Source organism: Diabrotica virgifera, chromosome 9 (genome assembly GCF_917563875.1).
Source record: "Diabrotica virgifera virgifera chromosome 9, PGI_DIABVI_V3a".
NCBI classification, from domain to species: Eukaryota; Metazoa; Arthropoda; class Insecta; order Coleoptera; family Chrysomelidae; genus Diabrotica; species Diabrotica virgifera.
In genome coordinates, this window is record NC_065451.1 from 68,732,964 (window position 1) to 68,754,028 (window position 21,065).

The 21,065-nt window shown below is 34.0% G+C and overlaps 1 protein-coding gene across 1 annotated transcript in view; it reads right to left on the reverse strand.

Annotated features, from left to right (window-relative positions):
* Positions 1-4,683: 4,683 nt before the first annotated feature.
* The window catches only part of LOC126892208 (C-type lectin 37Db-like), a 125,458-nt gene continuing 109,076 nt past the window's right edge, over positions 4,684-21,065 (reverse strand). The window contains exon 5 of the mRNA XM_050661716.1: positions 4,684-4,784. Within this exon, the coding sequence (XP_050517673.1) occupies positions 4,766-4,784 (19 nt within the window). The 3' untranslated portion in view covers positions 4,684-4,765. The remainder of the gene's footprint in view (positions 4,785-21,065) is intronic.

The following is a 21,065-nucleotide window of genomic DNA, read 5'->3' on the forward strand; positions in this document are numbered from 1 at the left end:
AGTGATATAGTTTACAATGTGTTTGCCTTTTTATTTACTTTTTCGCACACTTTCAATGGATTTTTCGGCACACTTTCATATAATCAAATATCCTTAACTGTCGCGTTGTCATGGTGATGACAATATGAGCAATGACTTACAACAAAATTTTTGACAGTTTTGTGGTTTGAAAGTAGTTAGGATTTTTAAATGTCAAAGTTCTAAAAATTGTAGAATAGAAATGAGTTCCAGTGACGAAGAGTTACAGTTTTTTATTTGTTTATCGTAGATAAAATATTGTATGAAACTGTGCGTGAAGTACTTTTTGCAAACTTACGCGATATATAGCACTCGCTCCGTTGTCGCTCGTGCTCTAAAAATCGCGTGCGTTCGCAAAAAGCATACTTCACGAACTGTTTCATAAATAACTATTATAATAAAGTCAAAATATTTGAAAAACTTTTGCTGTTATTTTACGTCTTGGATAAGTATTACCCTTAATCCAGATTGTCATAATTTGACCTGTCAGATCAACAATGGACCGTGATAGTATGACGTCAAAACGTCAAAAAGGTTGTCAAACAAAGCAAAAGTTTGACGTCTGTCAATTGATTATAAACGTGATTTGTGTAATCATTTTTAATTTTATTTTGTTTTAAAAATCATCTGCACCTTTTTCTAAAGACACAATCCTTGTTAGTCATATTAATCATATTGTTTTTAATTTTATAAATATCCCTACGCAAAATCAAGGATTTACACACTACGTGGTACTTACTGCGTTTCTTCAGAGGTTCTTAAGTCCTATTTGGAAATATGGTGTGAAATATACTATGAGCATTGATTACAATCGCGGGTAACCAACACATTACCATTTTGTAAAAATTAAATATCCTACAAGCTACAAGCAATATATTCCAATTATAAAAACAAAAATAAACACCACGTGTAAATTTTTGACAGATTTTTGCTTTGTGTAGAAACCTTTCCAGAGTAGCCAACATTGATTTGACGTCACGACTATCACGGTCCATTATTATTCTTGACATTTGGAATAAAAGTATTAGACCAGTAATAATTATACGTGTTGTAATAAAATTGGGTATAACATTACAAAATACCTTATTTAATTTTCGTCTGAAGAACACATTGATATGATACTGATTTATGGAGAATGCATGAAAAATATGTGCGTTTCTTGACAATTATATCAAGAAAGTTTTCCAAATCGAAACATTCAAAGTGAAGCAGCATTTGAGAATTTGGAACGTTCACTTAGACAAGGACATTTTCCAAATAATAAACGAGGTACAATTGAACGCACAGTAAGATCTGACCAATACCTCATTAATGTACTAGCATACGTAAACTTTAATCCCAATTAAGATGTCTATTAGAATCCTCGCCAATGAATGTGGTATTTCCAGTTCAGTTCATAGAATTTTAAAAGATTTTTTCTACAAACGTGTTAAAAATGCAATTTTTAGCACTCCATAGGAGCCCTAAAAAGTGTCACTTTAAAGCACTGGATGCTTTAAAAATTTTTAAGGCACTTAAGTTAAAAGTGAAATGTCAAATTTTGAAAGCAAATTCACACCATTTCTCAAACTTATTATAAGCGATATCATATTGCATTCTGGATTTCCTCGGCAACAAATCCAGGATAGCTCAACTGGCCGCTACCTCTATATCTTGAAATTGATCTTTTTCTTAGATATTTTCTTGCATTTTAACGAAAAATCCACAACCGCGTTTTAAAAAACTAACAGACGTCTGACAGATGCTTCAAACCTTCCGCAAACAATTAAGTCAACAATGGTTGCTAAGGTCCGTAATATACGACGTAATTTAAAACTATCTCCTTTCAATGTATTAAAGGTTTTTTAAAAAGTCTTTTAACGTTTAATTTAAACTGCATTATTGCATTTTTAACACGTTTGTAGAAAAAAATATTGTATGATTTACGTGTTAAAAGTACATTTTTAAGGCACTCACGTGAATTGCAGAATTCGCTTAGCTTATTCTGCAAACCTTCACATGCGTGCCTTAAAATTGTACTTTGAACACTTACATACAGTAGGAAAAATGAAAGAATACCCATGAACGAACATATAAAACACGCTGTATTTTCCTGTCACCGTGTCACACAAAAAATTGTCCAGCGCAAGTACATGTAATAATTATTGTTACATGTACTTGCACTGGACAATTTCCTTTGTGACACGGTGACAGGAAAATACAGGGTGTTTTATATGTTCGTTCATGGGTATTCTTTCATTTTTCCGACTGTATGTCATAAATAACTATTAATTACCTTTTAAAGTGAGGCATGGGATAAAAAAGTTTATTTGAAGAAAGTTGTATTTTTTTGTTCTTATTAATGGCGGTACAGACTCGTTTTTGTAATATTTTATTTCATGATAGAGTAATTTTCACATACTAACATAATTAAAGCTGCAATTTTGGAACGCGTTTTTGCGCGCTGATGTAGCCTCTTAATTGACTTTTTTTGAAATACAAATTTCACTAATTGTTTTGTTATTGAAGTCAAACTGGGGCTTTATTAAGTACACTATTATATGAATAATCAAGCTTTCGGAAACGTTTATTTCCTTTTTTCAAGAATATCTAAAATGTAATAAGAGAAAAAAATTAAAATATGTATGACTAACAAAAAATAATGAACAACTTACCAAAATTTAGATTATAAAAACATGTTGGGTAATTTATAATATAATATAGGTATAATATACAGTATGGTACAAAAGAAGGGAAGTTTTTCATGAATGGGCGATTTTGGAAATAAATCCCGAAATAGGCCGATTTTTATTTTTAAATTATGTTTTTTTTTAATATGTGTAATCGATGATTTGTTTAAATTAGAAACAGTGTCGTCTTCTAGCTCATTTAAAAGGCTTTTCAGTTCTCTATTAGCATATTTATTTATACAGGCTGACCAAAAAACTTTTTTTAATTAAATTAATTGACACAAAACGAAGTATGTAGGTATGTAATATATTTAATTCAAAATACATTTTATTACTGTCAGAAAAGACAAAAATATTTATATCATAAATAAACATTGCTTTTCCCTTAAACTAAATGATCAAGCAGCCACCCATCTGCATCTTGGCGGTTTAAACATTTAATTTAAGCGAAAAACCATGTTTATTTGTCAAAATAATATTTTTCTGTTTTCTGAAAGCAGTAAAATGTATTTACATATTAATATGTAATAAAATTACATTCTTCTTTTTTTTTTGTTAATTATGTATATTAATTAAAAAAAAAACAGAATGTGTGTGTACTTTTGTACGCACGTAAGAAGTTATACTTCTATTATATGATTTAAACGAAATTAATATACTTTTTATTTATATTTTATTTAAATATTAAACTAATTTATGCTTACTACTTCTCAAACATTTTTATAAAAACAGTGCCAAAAATTAAAATAATAAAAGAATAAAACACACACAAACACATTAAAAATGCCACAAATGATTTCTGAACATTAATTGTCGGAAATTTTTTTAACTAAATACGTATTTTCTGAAAATAAAATTATATAATAAATATACTTACAATCATAAAATGTATAAAAAAAAATAAAAAAATAAAAGTTTTTATTGGGATTCGAACTAGCTATCAGCGCGGTTGGTATATTGGGGTTCATTCGCCTTAAACGCTTCGCCAAGGAAGCAATGTGTCATTATGTGCGAAGATCGACTAACTAAATGGATTAAGCTTTTGACATTTTTGAATTAAATTAAATTATTTTGATTTTGAATTGAAATTATTTAGAATTGAAAAAATACAACAAAACATAGAGTAAGAAAACAATATATTAGGTGAACATTGATAGAAATTTTGATGGTAATCAAATTATGTAAATAAAAGTATTACATACTATGTATTCTGGTAGGTTCAAATAGGTAGGTACCTATGATACATTTACAATTATTACGTACCTGTTGCTTTTAAAAACTATTTAAATGTCACTACAATTGTAAACTTTTTTGTTTCTGTCCTCACAACAATAAAACTAATATATTATACATTTGTTTATCTTCATATTGAACAATTATTATCTTCATATTGAACACCCAATCAGAGCCCGTATAACGACTAATACCATACTGTCGGTGTGCGCATGCGCGCAGATCAATATAAATTCACCCTCAATCTCAATCGCGCCTAAAGAAGTATAACTTCAAAAATGTTTTTTTGGAAACTCTGTATAAATAATTATGTTGATATTTATATTACTGAATAGAAAATTGAGTAATCTTTCAAATGAGCTAGCACAACTCATTAAAAAAATCATCGATTACGTCGTTGCGCACTGATGGATGAAGTCAGCAGAATGATATGTATGCCTTCTTCTTCTTTAAGTTCCTTCTTCTATCGAAGGTTGGAAACCATCATGGTTATGCGGACCCTGTTGACTGCCGCTCTAAATAGTTCTGAAATACTGCATTCGAAACATTCCCTTAAGTTCTTAAGCCAGGATGTTCTTCGTCTTCCCACATTTCTCTACATGTACGCTCTATTATGTATGCCACAAAATGATAATTTATTAAAAATAAAAATTGATCTATTTCGGGATTTCCAAAATCGCCCATCCACAAACAAATGAATCTATTCCTTTTATTTACACCATACTGTATATTATAGCCTGTTCCTGTTATTAAAACAAATGGCTTATATCTTATATTTATATTCCTTTATTTTTTAAAACAAAATAATACATTGTTCTTTCATGTGTAGTATTACATTTTGGAGTCTAAACAAGTAAGAATTTTCTAAAACAAAAAAAATGATATATTATGTGTCAATGAAACAGTAATTATGTAATAGCAATGTATATATAAACACGCATAAAAATACCAGACAAATTAATACAGTTAATAAAAATGACAATGAAAGAGGCAAAAGCAGTAATAGATTTAGGTCAAAAGACAACAGAGAAGATCAGGGTCCAAAACGGAGTCAGACAAGGGGATGTCCTGTCAACTAAGTTATTCATTACAGCTCTAGATTGTGCAATAAAAGAAGCAACAAATAACGGAATAATTAATAAAAATGCAGTACAAATAGTAGGTTATGCAGATGATATCGTTATAATAGCCCGGGACAAAAGATCATTAATTAAGGCATTCTCTGAAATAGAAAAAGGGGCAAAAAGAAGAGGACTAGACATAAATATGGAAAAAAACAAAGTACATGAATGCAAGCAGATTCAAGAAAACAAGACTAACACAAACGATAATAGATAATTACAGATTTGAGGAAGTAGATACATTCAAATACTTGGGAACAATGATTAGTAGATATAATGAAAGAATAGACCTGAAACAGAAACTACAAGCAGGAAATAGAGCTTACCACAAAAATAAAAAGATAATAAAAGATAAAAAATTAAGCAGAAATACAAAGATGCAAATATAAAAGACTACCATAAGGCCAGTGGTAATGTATGCCATAGAAACCAACACCCTAACGTTAAAAGAAGAAGAACAGCGGAAAGTATTTGAAAGAAAAATAATGCGCAACATTCTGGGACCAAAAGTAATAAATGAAAACGAAAGAAGACCCTGGATGTGGATGAACCACGAAATAGAACAATGGATGGAAGGAGAAAACATAGTGAAAGAAGCAAAAGCACGAATAATAAGGTGGTATGGTCATATAAGTAGAAAAAGTGAAGATGATACCATTAAAGTTATTACCAACTGGATACCCCCTGAGACAAGAGCACACGGCAGACCAAAAGCAAGGTGGAAACAGCAAGTCGAAAACGACTTAAGAGTTATGGAAAAGTGGACTGATCCCCCATGTCTTAATGGATCATTAAAGTGAAAAACAGCTATAACTTCCACGGGAGTGTACAGCTTATACACACATACATATATATGTCTATCCTATTTGCTTTTTTTGTATTGAATCTCTCACTTCTTTATTCAAGTTTTTCTAAAGCTGAACAGTGTAATTCCCAGATATTCTATTTCCAATACTTGGTCAATACCAATGCCATTGATTTCTATTTTACATCTGATTGGTTTATGTGTACTTCTTCTTATTGCTCCGTCTCCTTTCGAAGGTTGGCGATCTAAATGGCAACTATAGCTTTGGAAACTGCTGCACGAAAAATTTCTGCGGATCAACGGTCAAACCATCTGCTGAGGTCTTTCTTCAGCCACGAGTTCTGGTATCTTCCTACTGATCTTTTGTCCTGTACTTTACCTTCCAATAAGATTTGAAGTAGTTCATATTGTCCCTCTCAACATATTGCCCAAGTATTGTATTTTTATTTCTTGGATTATTCTTAGTAATTCTTTTTGTTTGTTCATGCTCATGCGTCAAGTACCTCATTGTTAGAAACTTTTTTTACACATGGAATTCTCAGCATCCGTCTGTATGCATACATCTCAAAAGCATCTATTCTCTTTTCTGTTTGAGTCCATAGTCCAACTTTCACAGCCATATTAGTGGAGTCACTGAAGGTTTTCACCTCCGATTTCGTTGAACCTTAAGCGATTTTCATGGAAATTGTTGAGTAGTTAGAAGATACTTCAAGGAACAAAGGTGACATGATGCCAACTTGCGTTTTTACCCTGGGGGTGGATGCCACCCCTTCCCGGGGGTGAAATTTTTTTAATAAAAAAATACCAGAAATCGGTAGAGGAGCAACTTCTAAGCAAAATTTGTTATATAAAGTTGTTAACATAAATCAATACTTCTTGAGTTATTAATTATCAAAAATTTTATTTTTCTTAAAAAAAATGCATGTTTTAAAGCGGTTTTTCACGTATTACTCAAAAACTATTGGCTTTTTTAAAAAACTATTATCACCAAATTAAAGATAATAAAAAATTTAATACATTTCCCACTTAAAAACTAAACTAATGTTATTTTAAAGTGAGTTACGGGTAATTGAATGTATATTTTTTTCGACGAGTACTCAAATCTAAGTATTCAAGCTTTCATAAGGGGAAAACGATGCATTTTATAGGATATACTCGTTAAGCACTTGTCAAAGTACTTCGGAGTACCTATCAAATGAGCTCCAGTAGAAGTTAATAGCATTAAAATTAAGCAAGTTATGATGAAAATAAGAGAACCCTTTCGATTTTTTTAGGAAAAAGTGAAAAATAAAACATACGCCATTTCCACAAAAATTAAAATTTGCAGTAATCCTCACAAGAGTTTCTTTAAGTTAATATAGTTAATGATTTCAACAATTTTCACCGGTTTAGAATGCATATTTTTGAAAAAAAGGTACAATTTAAAAAAATCAGAATTTTAAAAATTATCGTACTTTTCATTTTTTTTTGATAATAACTCCAAAAATACTCAATATACGTAAAAAATAATATATTACTAAATTAAAGTTTTTTATGTTACAAATACTACACCCATTTCACTATTTCCGTAGAGTAAAAAATAACCGAGATAGAAACGTTTAAAATTTCAAGTTTACTGCGAGAACCATGTAACCGGGGCCATTTAACCTTTTACTGTTAAAAAAGTGAGAGGTTCAAAACACTAATTTCAACATTTTTAATAGCTTTTGAAATCAACTTCTATCTTGATTTTAGGTGAACCCGATATCTTAAAAATGAACGGAGTTATTTACAAAAAAAAACAATAACATTTTTTGGAAAAATTTTTAAAAGATACATTTTGAAACATTTTTTTTGCATCAATTTTAATGCTATCAATTTCTTCGAGAGCTTATTTGACAGATATTTCTATGAACTTTGACAAATGTTTAATAAGTTTATGTTATAAAATGCATCATTTTGCCGGTATTTAAGATTGAATACTTAGATTTGGGTACTCGACGAAAGAAATATACATTCAATTACCTATAACTTACTTTTAGTTAACATACAGAGGTTTTTTTAGTAAGGAGTTTATTTAGTTTTTTATTTCCCTCAATTTTGATAATAATAACTTTTTTGTAAAAACTTATAGTTTTTGAGCTATTTATAAAAAAATCGGTTAAAAACATGCCTTTTTCTCACGAAAAATTAAAATCTTTGATCTTTAATAACTCAAAAAGTTTTGATTTATTTTAAAAACTTTATATAACAAATTTTGCTTATAATTTGTCCCTCTGTCGAATTGTGGGATTATTTTTAATAAAATAATTTTCACCTCCGAGGAGGGGTGGCATCCACCCCTAGGGTAAAAGCGCAAGTTGGCACCACGTCACCTTTGTTCCTTGAGATATCCTCTAACCACTCACCAGTTTTCATGCAAATCGATGGAGGTTCAACGAAATCGGAGGTAATAGCTCATATCCACCTTCAGTGGCTGCACTATATAGCAAGACAGAAAATACATGTCATAACATCTGATCATTTAAATTCTGAGCTCCAGACTAAGGTATGATCCTGTAAAAAATGTTTTCATGTTGGTGAGTGTTTTCGTCGCTTGTTCGATTCTTGCTTCTTCTTTAAGTACCGTGCCCAAATTTTTAGGCGTGGGTAGCTTCGATAACAATTTGTCGATATCGTTCTCGATCTTGTGCGGCGTAAGAATTCATCTGCTGATAAGCCAGTCCATTGACGAAGGTTTCGGAGCAATGAATATTTCTTCCGACCAATTCCTCTTTTTCCGTCGATCTTTCCATTGAGTATTAACTGCAGCATCCTGTATCTGCTACCTCTCATTATATGTCCAAGATATTCAAGTTTTCTCTTTTTTATCACCTTGGTTAAATCACCTTCGCCTTGACCTACTCTGTTTAAGACTTCTCTGTTTGAAATGCCTTGAACCCCATTCTTGCTAGGATTTCTTTTTTTGGGTTACACTGGTTATTGACATTTGCTCCCAAATATTTTATGGACGTTACCTGCTTTATTATTTGTTATGTCCCTTGGCATACAAATGTACGTTTATTGGTGTCTTGGAGAATACTAAAACGTTTTGGAAACGTTTAAGTGTAAACCAAACATTTTGCTATGACGAACTACCGCATTCATTATACATATTTTGTAGTTCTTGTGCGTTGCTTGCTATTAGGAAGGTATCATCGGCGTACCTGATATTGTCTATGCTGGTTCCGTTAATGTTGATTCCCGCTTGGACCTAGTCTAATGCTTCTTTGAATATAGATTCCGAATACAGATTAAATAATAGTGATGATAAGACGCAACTCTGTCGCACTCCTCGTCGGATTTGTATATCTGCGGATGTTGTGTGCTCTATTTCAATTGTTGCTATTTGATGCCAATACAGTTCTGAGATAATTCGTAGGTCTTGCTCGTCAATTCAAGTTGTTCTTAGAATTTCGATCATCTTTTGATAACTAACGCAGTCAAATGCTTTTCGATAATCAATAAAACATGCACACACATCTACATTCACGTCTCTGCATCGTTGTGTTAACATATTTAAATCAAAAATAACTTATCGTGTTCCCAATCGGTTTAGAAATCCGAACTGAGTATAACTAATGTTACGAATGTTGATTTTAGCCAGTCTGATTGTATTTTACCTGTGTCTGTGTCATATATTTTATTGAAGAGTGTCGTTATCAAGAAGTCAAGGCTTTTACTTTCGTTGTCTGCAATTAATTTAAGTATTTCGACATTGATATTGTCTATTGTCTGGACCGATGGCTTTTCAATTATGTGTACTGCTGATTACTATTGTTTTAGTTTGATGAGTTGAGATTAGTAGTTAAATAAAGAGATTTGTAAGTTATTTTTTCTATCTCAATATTTGAATTATCATATCCACCCGTAACATTTTTCTGCATCTTTATTCTCATATACAACATTCTAATATTATTCAACATTTTTAACCTCACCCGTATATGCAATTATACTAGATTCCAAACCGCATGCACTTACACAATATTTCACAACTTTGTACTCACTTTTAATTTTCATTAGTCTACTAATTAAACATCTAAAGTTTAATATATTATTATTTAAAAAACTACCCCAATTACGTATGTAGTAAATTATTCATTGTACATTTAATAATTTTTATAATAGGACAATAATTATTTAACATTTCGTATTCAGATAAATTTTAATTTGTCTTCCTTTATTGATCAGTAGGTCCTCTTAATACCTGTTAATTACAACTTTCCCGATCAAACGACCATTCAAGGACGACAACATAACCCAATGATCTCAACCGCAACCAAGAAAATACCATGGGAAGAGAATGAATGGAATACTGTTCATGTTAAGAGATTCGCATACCATTCTCGTTATATTATAAAATCATAGTCCAGGAAAAGTCGCTATTGATTCGAAACTTTATCAAAATATTTCTTATATTAAAAATGTGTTTTATTAACATATGTTACTGCAAACGACATATTTTTGAATATAGTATCTGATTAGCAATTACAAATAAGTCGTTTGATGTTAAAAATTCATGAGTAAAGACGTAATACTTGAATAAGCGAGGTCGAATACATTTTTTCTCCTACATAAGAAGTTACATAACCACTTCACGACATCGGCATTTTGAAAGTGGATGTTTATTGTTTTTAAAAATTGAAAAGTGAATGTAGGTAGGAATTGCAGGTATTTAAGCGCAGGGCCGCCGCTAAAATGTTGGCCGCCCGTGGGCAACTTAATATTTGCCGCCCCCCTTACAACACTTTAATCATTTTAACATAAGTACTAGTATCTAAAGAAATGTGCAGGAGACCGTAACGCGTATATTAATAATAATAATTGCTCTGATCTCGACGTTACCTTTAGACCTGCATCCCGCGTACCAAAAAAAGTTATTATTATGTCAATAATAATATACAGAAATGCAATATTGTACTAATACTTACATATGTAAGTTTTGTTTACAAGACTACTTACAACATTCGGCAGGCTTAATTGTTTAGTAATATATTTAAATATATGGGCCTGGATCCCGCGTACGAAAAAAAGTTGATTAATAGCAAGCTGAAAATTTGTTAATAGCTTAACGGTGTCTAGTCGGACAAACTTTGATGTATGGGAATACTGGAACAGGGGAAGATTTAATTGTGGAACAATTTAAAAATTTGGAACGTCAGATTACGAAAACCGCCCATGCATTTTGTCGGACAGAACATCCAATTGATTTGTTACCCTTTCATTAAACTCTCGTGCAAAAATCAAACTGATATTACTAACCAACTTGATTCCTGTCATTTACAGTTTAAACTGTGGAACAGGTTAAAAATTTGGAACGTCAGACTACGAAATCGTTCCATGTATTTTGTCGGACATATCTTCCAATGATTTGATACCATTTCATTAAACTCTCATGCAAACATCAGACAGGTGTTTATCACCAAATGGTCATTTTAATGAGTGGAACACGAAGAATGTTAAATGACAGGAATCAAGTTGGTTATTAATAGCAGTCTGATTTTTGCACGAGAGTTTAATGAAAGGGTAACAAATCATATGGATGTTCTGTCCGACAAAATGCATGGGCGGTTTTCGTAATCTGACGTTCCAAATTTTTAAATTGTTCCACAATTAAATCTTCCCCTGTTCCAGTGTTCCCGTACATCAAAGTTTGCCAGACTAGATATCGTTAAGCTATTAACAAATTTTCAGCTTGTTATTAATCAAATTTTTTTGGTACGCGGGATCCAGGCCTATTTGAAATACAGTAGTGTGCAAAAGAAACGGTCACACTACTGTATATTACAAACAAAATCGTTTATTAAAAGCGTGTCTAAAATCATCAAATTCTCAACTTAGACTGAACTATAACCCATCTATAACCATACAGACATAAGCATAAAGGAACAATATTATAGCTCGAGTAATAAAAAAGATTTTTTTAAACCATCGAGTAATAAAAACGACCTTTTTATTACTCAATGAGAGCGACTTTTTTATTACTCAATGAGAGCAACTTAACAAGCACTTATCTAAATTCTCGGAAAGTATCCTATTGTCGTATCGTACTCTCTTAACAAATCAGAATTGTTCAGAAAATGTTCAGAATTTGAAAAAATCGCATAAGGACCAAGTATATAAAAATATAAGTCCGAAAGCCGCCAGCCACTTTGAATTAAAAAGCATGCCCGGAACTACTTTATGACTACAGCTGCAAAAGGACAGTTCATATAATAAATAACATTTTCTGTCATTTTGGTTTCGATTGTTTGAAATATTAGAGTTTATAGAAATATCTGAATCATTACTATTTAATTTTTTGAATTTATTTTCATTTGACAAAAAGTATTATCATCAGTGACCTGCTTTTGGCCGCCCGTGTGCGATGCACACTTTGCACACATGGTAGCGGCGGCCCTGTTTAAGCGGTATATTTCAATACAGAAATTAGTTGTAATCCAAACAACAACAACAAGCTAAACCGTTATTTGATTATCGGAGATATTTTTAATCCAAAAAACAATGACTAATGTGGAACAAATTTTTTTTGTTTATTTATGTTTTAAATATTCTCTTATTATTATTGTAATTATTATTTGAGGTTGTAAAAATATTAAAAGCTGATTCAAGTGCTTTTATTCCTACACCAGCCACACCTTACTCTGTGGGTTTTGACGTTAAAACTCCTGCTAATTTTGTTATTCCACCACACACAAGAATTCTAGTTGATTCTTTATTAAAAATAGAATTTTCCCAAGGGGTCTATTGTAGAATTGCCCCTAGATCAGGATTGGCTCTTAATAAAGGGATTGATGTTCTGGCTGGAGTAATAGATCCTGATTACAGGGGAACAGTAAAAATTTTGTTATATAATTCCTCGAACAATGAATCATCCTTTGTTCGAGGTGACAAGATTGCTCAGTTTATTTTTGAAAAGTGTGCAATTCCAAAAATTGAAGAAGTCAATATTCTTAGTTGCACCGATAGAGGAGATAGAGGTTTTGGTTCCTCAAATTCAAATTAATTAAAGCTAAATGTAATAAAGTCTACGTATAGGAAACATCTTTAAAAAAATGTGGTGAGTATTGGAGAATAAATACTTTAGCCAAAACATTATAATAATTTTGTGTAGTGGGAGAGTTTTACTTATGTTTTTTTGTTGTTGCAGAAAACGCTTCCAGAATTAAAAATCGATGAGATAGAAGACAAAAACTGGGACAATGAGGAATATCATGAAACATATGTATATTCCTAACTTACAAAGAGACATTATTTTAACAATTCCGGTGTCTAAAAATAAAAAATTTAAAAAACGGTTTAGAATTAGTGAGGTAAAAAGACATGCTGAGTTAAATAAAAATAAAAACTATTAATGTGTTTTATTTTAATAGATTAATACAGTAACAAAGCAGTTAGTATTGAATGATCTGTTAGAGAAAGAGTGTATAACTTCTACTTACAAATTTCATTATTTCGGTTGCAGTAGTAAACAATATATTGTATACTAACGTAACGTACAGTGCCCATTATGTGGCAGTTTGTTTTGATATGAACAATACAAAACATAATTGTAATCGTACATCCTGGAAAATGTTAAGTGCTGCTCAAGAAAATAGTGGACATCTTGCAGTATTTCAAACAGAGATTCCAAAAACAAATTTATCATTCTTTAATTATAAATTGAAGATAATATTTTCCGACAACTCTGAAGGTGATCAAAATGGATGGCAAACATTTTTCATGGAACCCTCCACAGATAGCACCGTCGGCGTACAAGAGAAATTTTCTAAATTATATATAATGACTTGTATAATTTTAGCTTTAATTATTTTTGTATCTATTTTGATAATTGCAAATACTCCTAAGCCAAGGCCGTACTATGCATGTGCAGAAAGATTAAAATAAAGATAATTAAACAACAATCCTTTTATTTAACCTTGAATAACATTCATCACCTTTATATTGTACCACAGAAAACGAGAAAGAAATAGTTAGTTAGTAATGAATACTGTAATGAATACACAGATGGGGTTCAGAAAAGGACTAGGTACTCGAGAAGCTCTCTTCGGTTTGAATGTTCTTACACAAAGATGCCTAGACGTTAATCAAGAAGTACATGCATGTTTTAAGAGACATTCTTGAAAGAAAAGACATAGATAATAAAGATCTGCGAATAATTCTCAACTTATATTGGAATCAGAAAGCTAACATCAAAATAGAAAACGAGATATCAAAAGCAATAGAAATACGTAGAGGAGTAAGACAGGGATGCATTTTGTCACCACTGCTATTTAATGTATATAGTGAATGCATCTGTCAGGAAGCCCTTTTGCAAGCAAATGAAGGAATCGTAATCAATGGTGAGGTTGTAAATAATATTCGATACGCAGACGACACTGTACTAGTTGCAAGAACAGTAGAAGAATTACAACGATTACTTACAAACATAAATATTGCTTGCAACAATTATGGCATAAACATTAATATCAAAAAAACCAAGTACCTATATGGTCTTCAGTAAAATCATGAAACAACCAGCACATATTAGTATAAACGGCATTCAAATTGAAAAAGTATCAAGTTGTAAATACTTGGGAACTTTAATAAACGAAACTGGAGACCAAAACAATGAAATAAAAAGACATATCGAAATTGCCAGGGCCACCTTCATAAAGATGAGAAAATTCTTCTGCAACAGAGATATAAGCATCCCTCTACGATTAAGAATGCTAAGTGGCTACGTATTTAACACGCTATTATACGGTGTAGAGGCCTGGACTCTCAAACAGAACAACATAAAAAATATTGAAAGTTTCGAGATGTGGTGCTACCGTCGAATGCTGAAGATAAGTTGGGTTGATAGAATCACAAATCTTGAAGTAATACGAAGGATAGGAAGAGACCCAGAAATTTTATTAACGATAAAACGAAGAAAACTCGAGTATTTGGGTCACCTGATGAGAGGTCATAAATACGCATTACTTCAAAATATAATGCAAGGAAAAATAGAAGCAAAACGGAATCCAGGCCGTAGAAGAATGTCGTGGATACGGAATTTGAGAGAGTGGTTTGGCTGCACCACTAATGAACTTTTTAGGTCAGCTGTAAACAGAGTCAGGGTAGCCTTGATGATTTCCAATCTCCGATAGGAGTGGCACAAGAAGAAGAAGAAGAATGAATACTTCAGAAGTGCAGAAAGACGTGTTTTTGTGTGAACGTCGGTTTTTTTTAAATCCAAGAAAATCAAAATATGTTTCAATCTGCATATCATGTCAATTAAATTATACTCCATGTGTAATCATATCCGGAAATAAAAATGATATGTTGGTGTTTTCTGAAAAAGATTGGAATGATTTTGTATCAAATAAGGAGATAATTAACAGTTTACTAGTGACATCTGATAGCACCGACTTAATAGACATAGGAAGATTTTGTGTTGAAGTTAAACAGCTTCCGCATACTAGTGTTGTAAGAATGTATACAGGTGACTCTAGCGTCCGGCTGAGTTTTAAATCAATATCAAAATTATGGCATTTAATTCCAATTATTCAATATAGATTAGAACTACTAAAACATCAAGGATTTAGTGTAGTTATAAATCTTTTACGAGCGGGAACAAAAGGAAATGAAATAATTGAGACATCATTATCTCTGTTAGAAACTATAAAAAGACTCAATCCTGAGATGTACACCTTTGGATTGGAAGTAATTTACAATTATCCCGAGCTGCTCATAGAAGAATCACATCATGAAAAAAGTACGATTTTGTAAACCAACGGTGCACATTCTTTACACATGGAACTATGCATATAAAACAGCAAGGTGTGGTACATGGCAACTGTTGCAGCCTGTTACAGGCTGCCCTTGATCGAGAGCGGTTCAATCGTCGCATTCAAGAATCTGCTGCGTATATTAATCCTGTTTTAGATGTAAATTATAGAAATAAAAGACTAAGTTTTCACTCTAATGGCATATAACATATCCCACCAGAATGAAAACAATGGGAACCTTCTCTGGTTACACCTCCGAGGCTTCTACAATTTGCAAGCCATACGGATGCTGAGACTAAGGAAGATGAGGGAATTCTACAATTTACAATTCACATCACATCTGCTCAGCGCGGTAAAATTCCAACGAGACTGGTTCCCTTCATACTCCACACAGAGTAAATGTAAATAAAAAAATGAATAACCATTTTCAATTTCGTTGCAAAACGAAAATACAGCCGAACCATATTCCAGTCCAATCAGAGAGTGCCGCAAGCACCTCTACCGGTTTCGAAACTTATTAGTCTCTCATCAGGAGGCACATATGCTGCTCTCCCTGATCCAACCAAAACAAACCCCAGCGTGCAGTCCCGAATTGCAACGAACGAAATGGCATAGATGCCCTAGCGGCAACTGCTAGCAAAAGACTAAGTTTTCACTCTAATGGCATATAACATATCCCACCAGAATGAAAACAATGGGAACCTTCTCTGGTTACACCTCCGAGGCTTCTACAATTTGCAAGCCATACGGATGCTGAGACTAAGGAAGATGAGGGAATTCTACAATTTACAATTCACATCACATCTGCTCAGCGCGGTAAAATTCCAACGAGACTGGTTCCCTTCATACTCCACACAGAGTAAATGTAAATAAAAAAAATGAATAACCATTTTCAATTTCGTTGCAAAACGAAAATACAGCCGAACCATATTCCAGTCCAATCAGAGAGTGCCGCAAGCACCTCTACCGGTTTCGAAACTTATTAGTCTCTCATCAGGAGGCACATATGCTGCTCTCCCTGATCCAACCAAAACAAACCCCAGCGTGCAGTCCCGAATTGCAACGAACGAAATGGCATAGATGCCCTAGCGGCAACTGCTAGCAAAAGACTAAGTTTTCACTCTAATGGCATATAACATATCCCACCAGAATGAAAACAATGGGAACCTTCTCTGGTTACACCTCCGAGGCTTCTACAATTTGCAAGCCATACGGATGCTGAGACTAAGGAAGATGAGGGAATTCTACAATTTACAATTCACGTCACATCTGCTCAGCGCGGTAAAATTCCAACGAGACTGGTTCCCTTCATACTCCACACAGAGTAAATGTAAATAAAAAAAATGAATAACCATTTTCAATTTCGTTGCAAAACGAAAATACAGCCGAACCATATTCCAGTCCAATCAGAGAGTGCCGCAAGCACCTCTACCGGTTTCGAAACTTATTAGTCTCTCATCAGGAGGCACATATGCTGCTCTCCCTGATCCAACCAAAACAAACCCCAGCGTGCAGTCCCGAATTGCAACGAACGAAATGGCATAGATGCCCTAGCGGCAACTGCTAGCAAAAGACTAAGTTTTCATTCTGGTGGGATATGTTATATGCCATTAGAGTGAAAACTTAGTCTTTTGCTAGCAGTTGCCGCTAGGGCATCTATGCCATTTCGTTCGTTGCAATTCGGGACTGCACGCTGGGGTTTGTTTTGGTTGGATCAGGGAGAGCAGCATATGTGCCTCCTGATGAGAGACTAATAAGTTTCGAAACCGGTAGAGGTGCTTGCGGCACTCTCTGATTGGACTGGAATATGGTTCGGCTGTATTTTCGTTTTGCAACGAAATTGAAAATGGTTATTCATTTTTTTATTTACATTTACTCTGTGTGGAGTATGAAGGGAACCAGTCTCGTTGGAATTTTACCGCGCTGAGCAGATGTGATGTGAATTGTAAATTGTAGAATTCCCTCATCTTCCTTAGTCTCAGCATCCGTATGGCTTGCAAATTGTAGAAGCCTCGGAGGTGTAACCAGAGAAGGTTCCCATTGTTTTCATTCTGGTGGGATATGTTATATGCCATTAGAGTGAAAACTTAGTCTTTTGCTAGCAGTTACCGCTAGGGCATCTATGCCATTTCGTTCGTTGCAATTCGGGACTGCACGCTGGGGTTTGTTTTGGTTGGATCAGGGAGAGCAGCATATGTGCCTCCTGATGAGAGACTAATAAGTTTCGAAACCGGTAGAGGTGCTTGCGGCACTCTCTGATTGGACTGGAATATGGTTCGGCTGTATTTTCGTTTTGCAACGAAATTGAAAATGGTTATTCATTTTTTTTTATTTACATTTACTCTGTGTGGAGTATGAAGGGAACCAGTCTCGTTGGAATTTTACCGCGCTGAGCAGATGTGATGTGAATTGTAAATTGTAGAATTCCCTCATCTTCCTTAGTCTCAGCATCCGTATGGCTTGCAAATTGTAGAAGCCTCGGAGGTGTAACCAGAGAAGGTTCCCATTGTTTTCATTCTGGTGGGATATGTTATATGCCATTAGAGTGAAAACTTAGTCTTTTGCTAGCAGTTGCCGCTAGGGCATCTATGCCATTTCGTTCGTTGCAATTCGGGACTGCACGCTGGGGTTTGTTTTGGTTGGATCAGGGAGAGCAGCATATGTGCCTCCTGATGAGAGACTAATAAGTTTCGAAACCGGTAGAGGTGCTTGCGGCACTCTCTGATTGGACTGGAATATGGTTCGGCTGTATTTTCGTTTTGCAACGAAATTGAAAATGGTTATTCATTTTTTTATTTACATTTACTCTGTGTGGAGTATGAAGGGAACCAGTCTCGTTGGAATTTTACCGCGCTGAGCAGATGTGATGTGAATTGTAAATTGTAGAATTCCCTCATCTTCCTTAGTCTCAGCATCCGTATGGCTTGCAAATTGTAGAAGCCTCGGAGGTGTAACCAGAGAAGGTTCCCATTGTTTTCATTCTGGTGGGATATGTTATATGCCATTAGAGTGAAAACTTAGTCTTTTGCTAGCAGTTGCCGCTAGGGCATCTATGCCATTTCGTTCGTTGCAATTCGGGACTGCACGCTGGGGTTTGTTTTGGTTGGATCAGGGAGAGCAGCATATGTGCCTCCTGATGAGAGACTAATAAGTTTCGAAACCGGTAGAGGTGCTTGCGGCACTCTCTGATTGGACTGGAATATGGTTCGGCTGTATTTTCGTTTTGCAACGAAATTGAAAATGGTTATTCATTTTTTTATTTACATTTACTCTGTGTGGAGTATGAAGGGAACCAGTCTCGTTGGAATTTTACCGCGCTGAGCAGATGTGATGTGAATTGTAAATTGTAGAATTCCCTCATCTTCCTTAGTCTCAGCATCCGTATGGCTTGCAAATTGTAGAAGCCTCGGAGGTGTAACCAGAGAAGGTTCCCATTGTTTTCATTCTGGTGGGATATGTTATATGCCATTAGAGTGAAAACTTAGTCTTTTGCTAGCAGTTGCCGCTAGGGCATCTATGCCATTTCGTTCGTTGCAATTCGGGACTGCACGCTGGGGTTTGTTTTGGTTGGATCAGGGAGAGCAGCATATGTGCCTCCTGATGAGAGACTAATAAGTTTCGAAACCGGTAGAGGTGCTTGCGGCACTCTCTGATTGGACTGGAATATGGTTCGGCTGTATTTTCGTTTTGCAACGAAATTGAAAATGGTTATTCATTTTTTTATTTACATTTACTCTGTGTGGAGTATGAAGGGAACCAGTCTCGTTGGAATTTTACCGCGCTGAGCAGATGTGATGTGAATTGTAAATTGTAGAATTCCCTCATCTTCCTTAGTCTCAGCATCCGTATGGCTTGCAAATTGTAGAAGCCTCGGAGGTGTAACCAGAGAAGGTTCCCATTGTTTTCATTCTGGTGGGATATGTTATATGCCATTAGAGTGAAAACTTAGTCTTTTGCTAGCAGTTGCCGCTAGGGCATCTATGCCATTTCGTTCGTTGCAATTCGGGACTGCACGCTGGGGTTTGTTTTGGTTGGATCAGGGAGAGCAGCATATGTGCCTCCTGATGAGAGACTAATAAGTTTCGAAACCGGTAGAGGTGCTTGCGGCACTCTCTGATTGGACTAGAATATGGTTTGGCTGTATTTTCGTTTTGCAACGAAATTGAAAATGGTTATTCATTTTTTTATTTACATTTACTCTGTGTGGAGTATGAAGGGAACCAGTCTCGTTGGAATTTTACCGCGCTGAGCAGATGTGATGTGAATTGTAAATTGTAGAATTCCCTCATCTTCCTTAGTCTCAGCATCCGTATGGCTTGCAAATTGTAGAAGCCTCGGAGGTGTAACCAGAGAAGGTTCCCATTGTTTTCATTCTGGTGGGATATGTTATATGCCATTAGAGTGAAAACTTAGTCTTTTGCTAGCAGTTGCCGCTAGGGCATCTATGCCATTTCGTTCGTTGCAATTCGGGACTGCACGCTGGGGTTTGTTTTGGTTGGATCAGGGAGAGCAGCATATGTGCCTCCTGATGAGAGACTAATAAGTTTCGAAACCGGTAGAGGTGCTTGCGGCACTCTCTGATTGGACTGGAATATGGTTCGGCTGTATTTTCGTTTTGCAACGAAATTGAAAATGGTTATTCATTTTTTTTTTTTTTTTTTTATAGAAATAAGGTGTATCAGCAAATAAAACAGTTCCATTATTCAGTTGTTTATTATTTATAGAAATATCCTATCCCTGTTATCTTCATTTTATAATCTAAAAGAAATAAAAATGCAAAAATGTAAGTAAATATTTTTTATTTAAAAAGTTAAAAACATATTTTACAATAAATATTTTTTTAATATCCATGACCGATCCTTAAGGCCCAACCATTGAACATACAACTTATTTCCCTTTTTGCGAAGAACTTTTTCCACAAGGAACACGTTAGGATGTTTAACTTTCTGTAATTCTTCCGTATAAAATCCACCTCGAATTTCCTCCTGCTTTCCATCTTCTAAAATATACGTGATTGGATTTGTCAGCTTAACTTTTTTAATTTGAAAAACTTCAGTAGTCCAGTTAGGAGTATACCCTTTGTGAAAAGTATGACGATACTTACTAATTCGAACATAGTCACCCTTTTTAAATTTTGGTTTCTTTGGATCTACAGTTTTAATTTGTTTAAAGACAGTAATGGATTTTGCGGTGTTATTATTGACTTTACTTGGAACCACGCCTGTTGTGGAATGTTTGGTGTTATTGTATTTTTTTTTACAATTTCTGGAAGAATATTTAACCATTTATATGAACCCTGTAAGCTAAATTGTTTCCAAAGTAATGACTTTAATGTTCTTATTACCCTCTCAGCCATGCTGGCTTTCACGTTTGAAAAAGTACTATAGTGATTAATTCCATAATGGTTCATAAGATCTTGAAAAGGTTTATTATAAAATTTCTTCCCCAT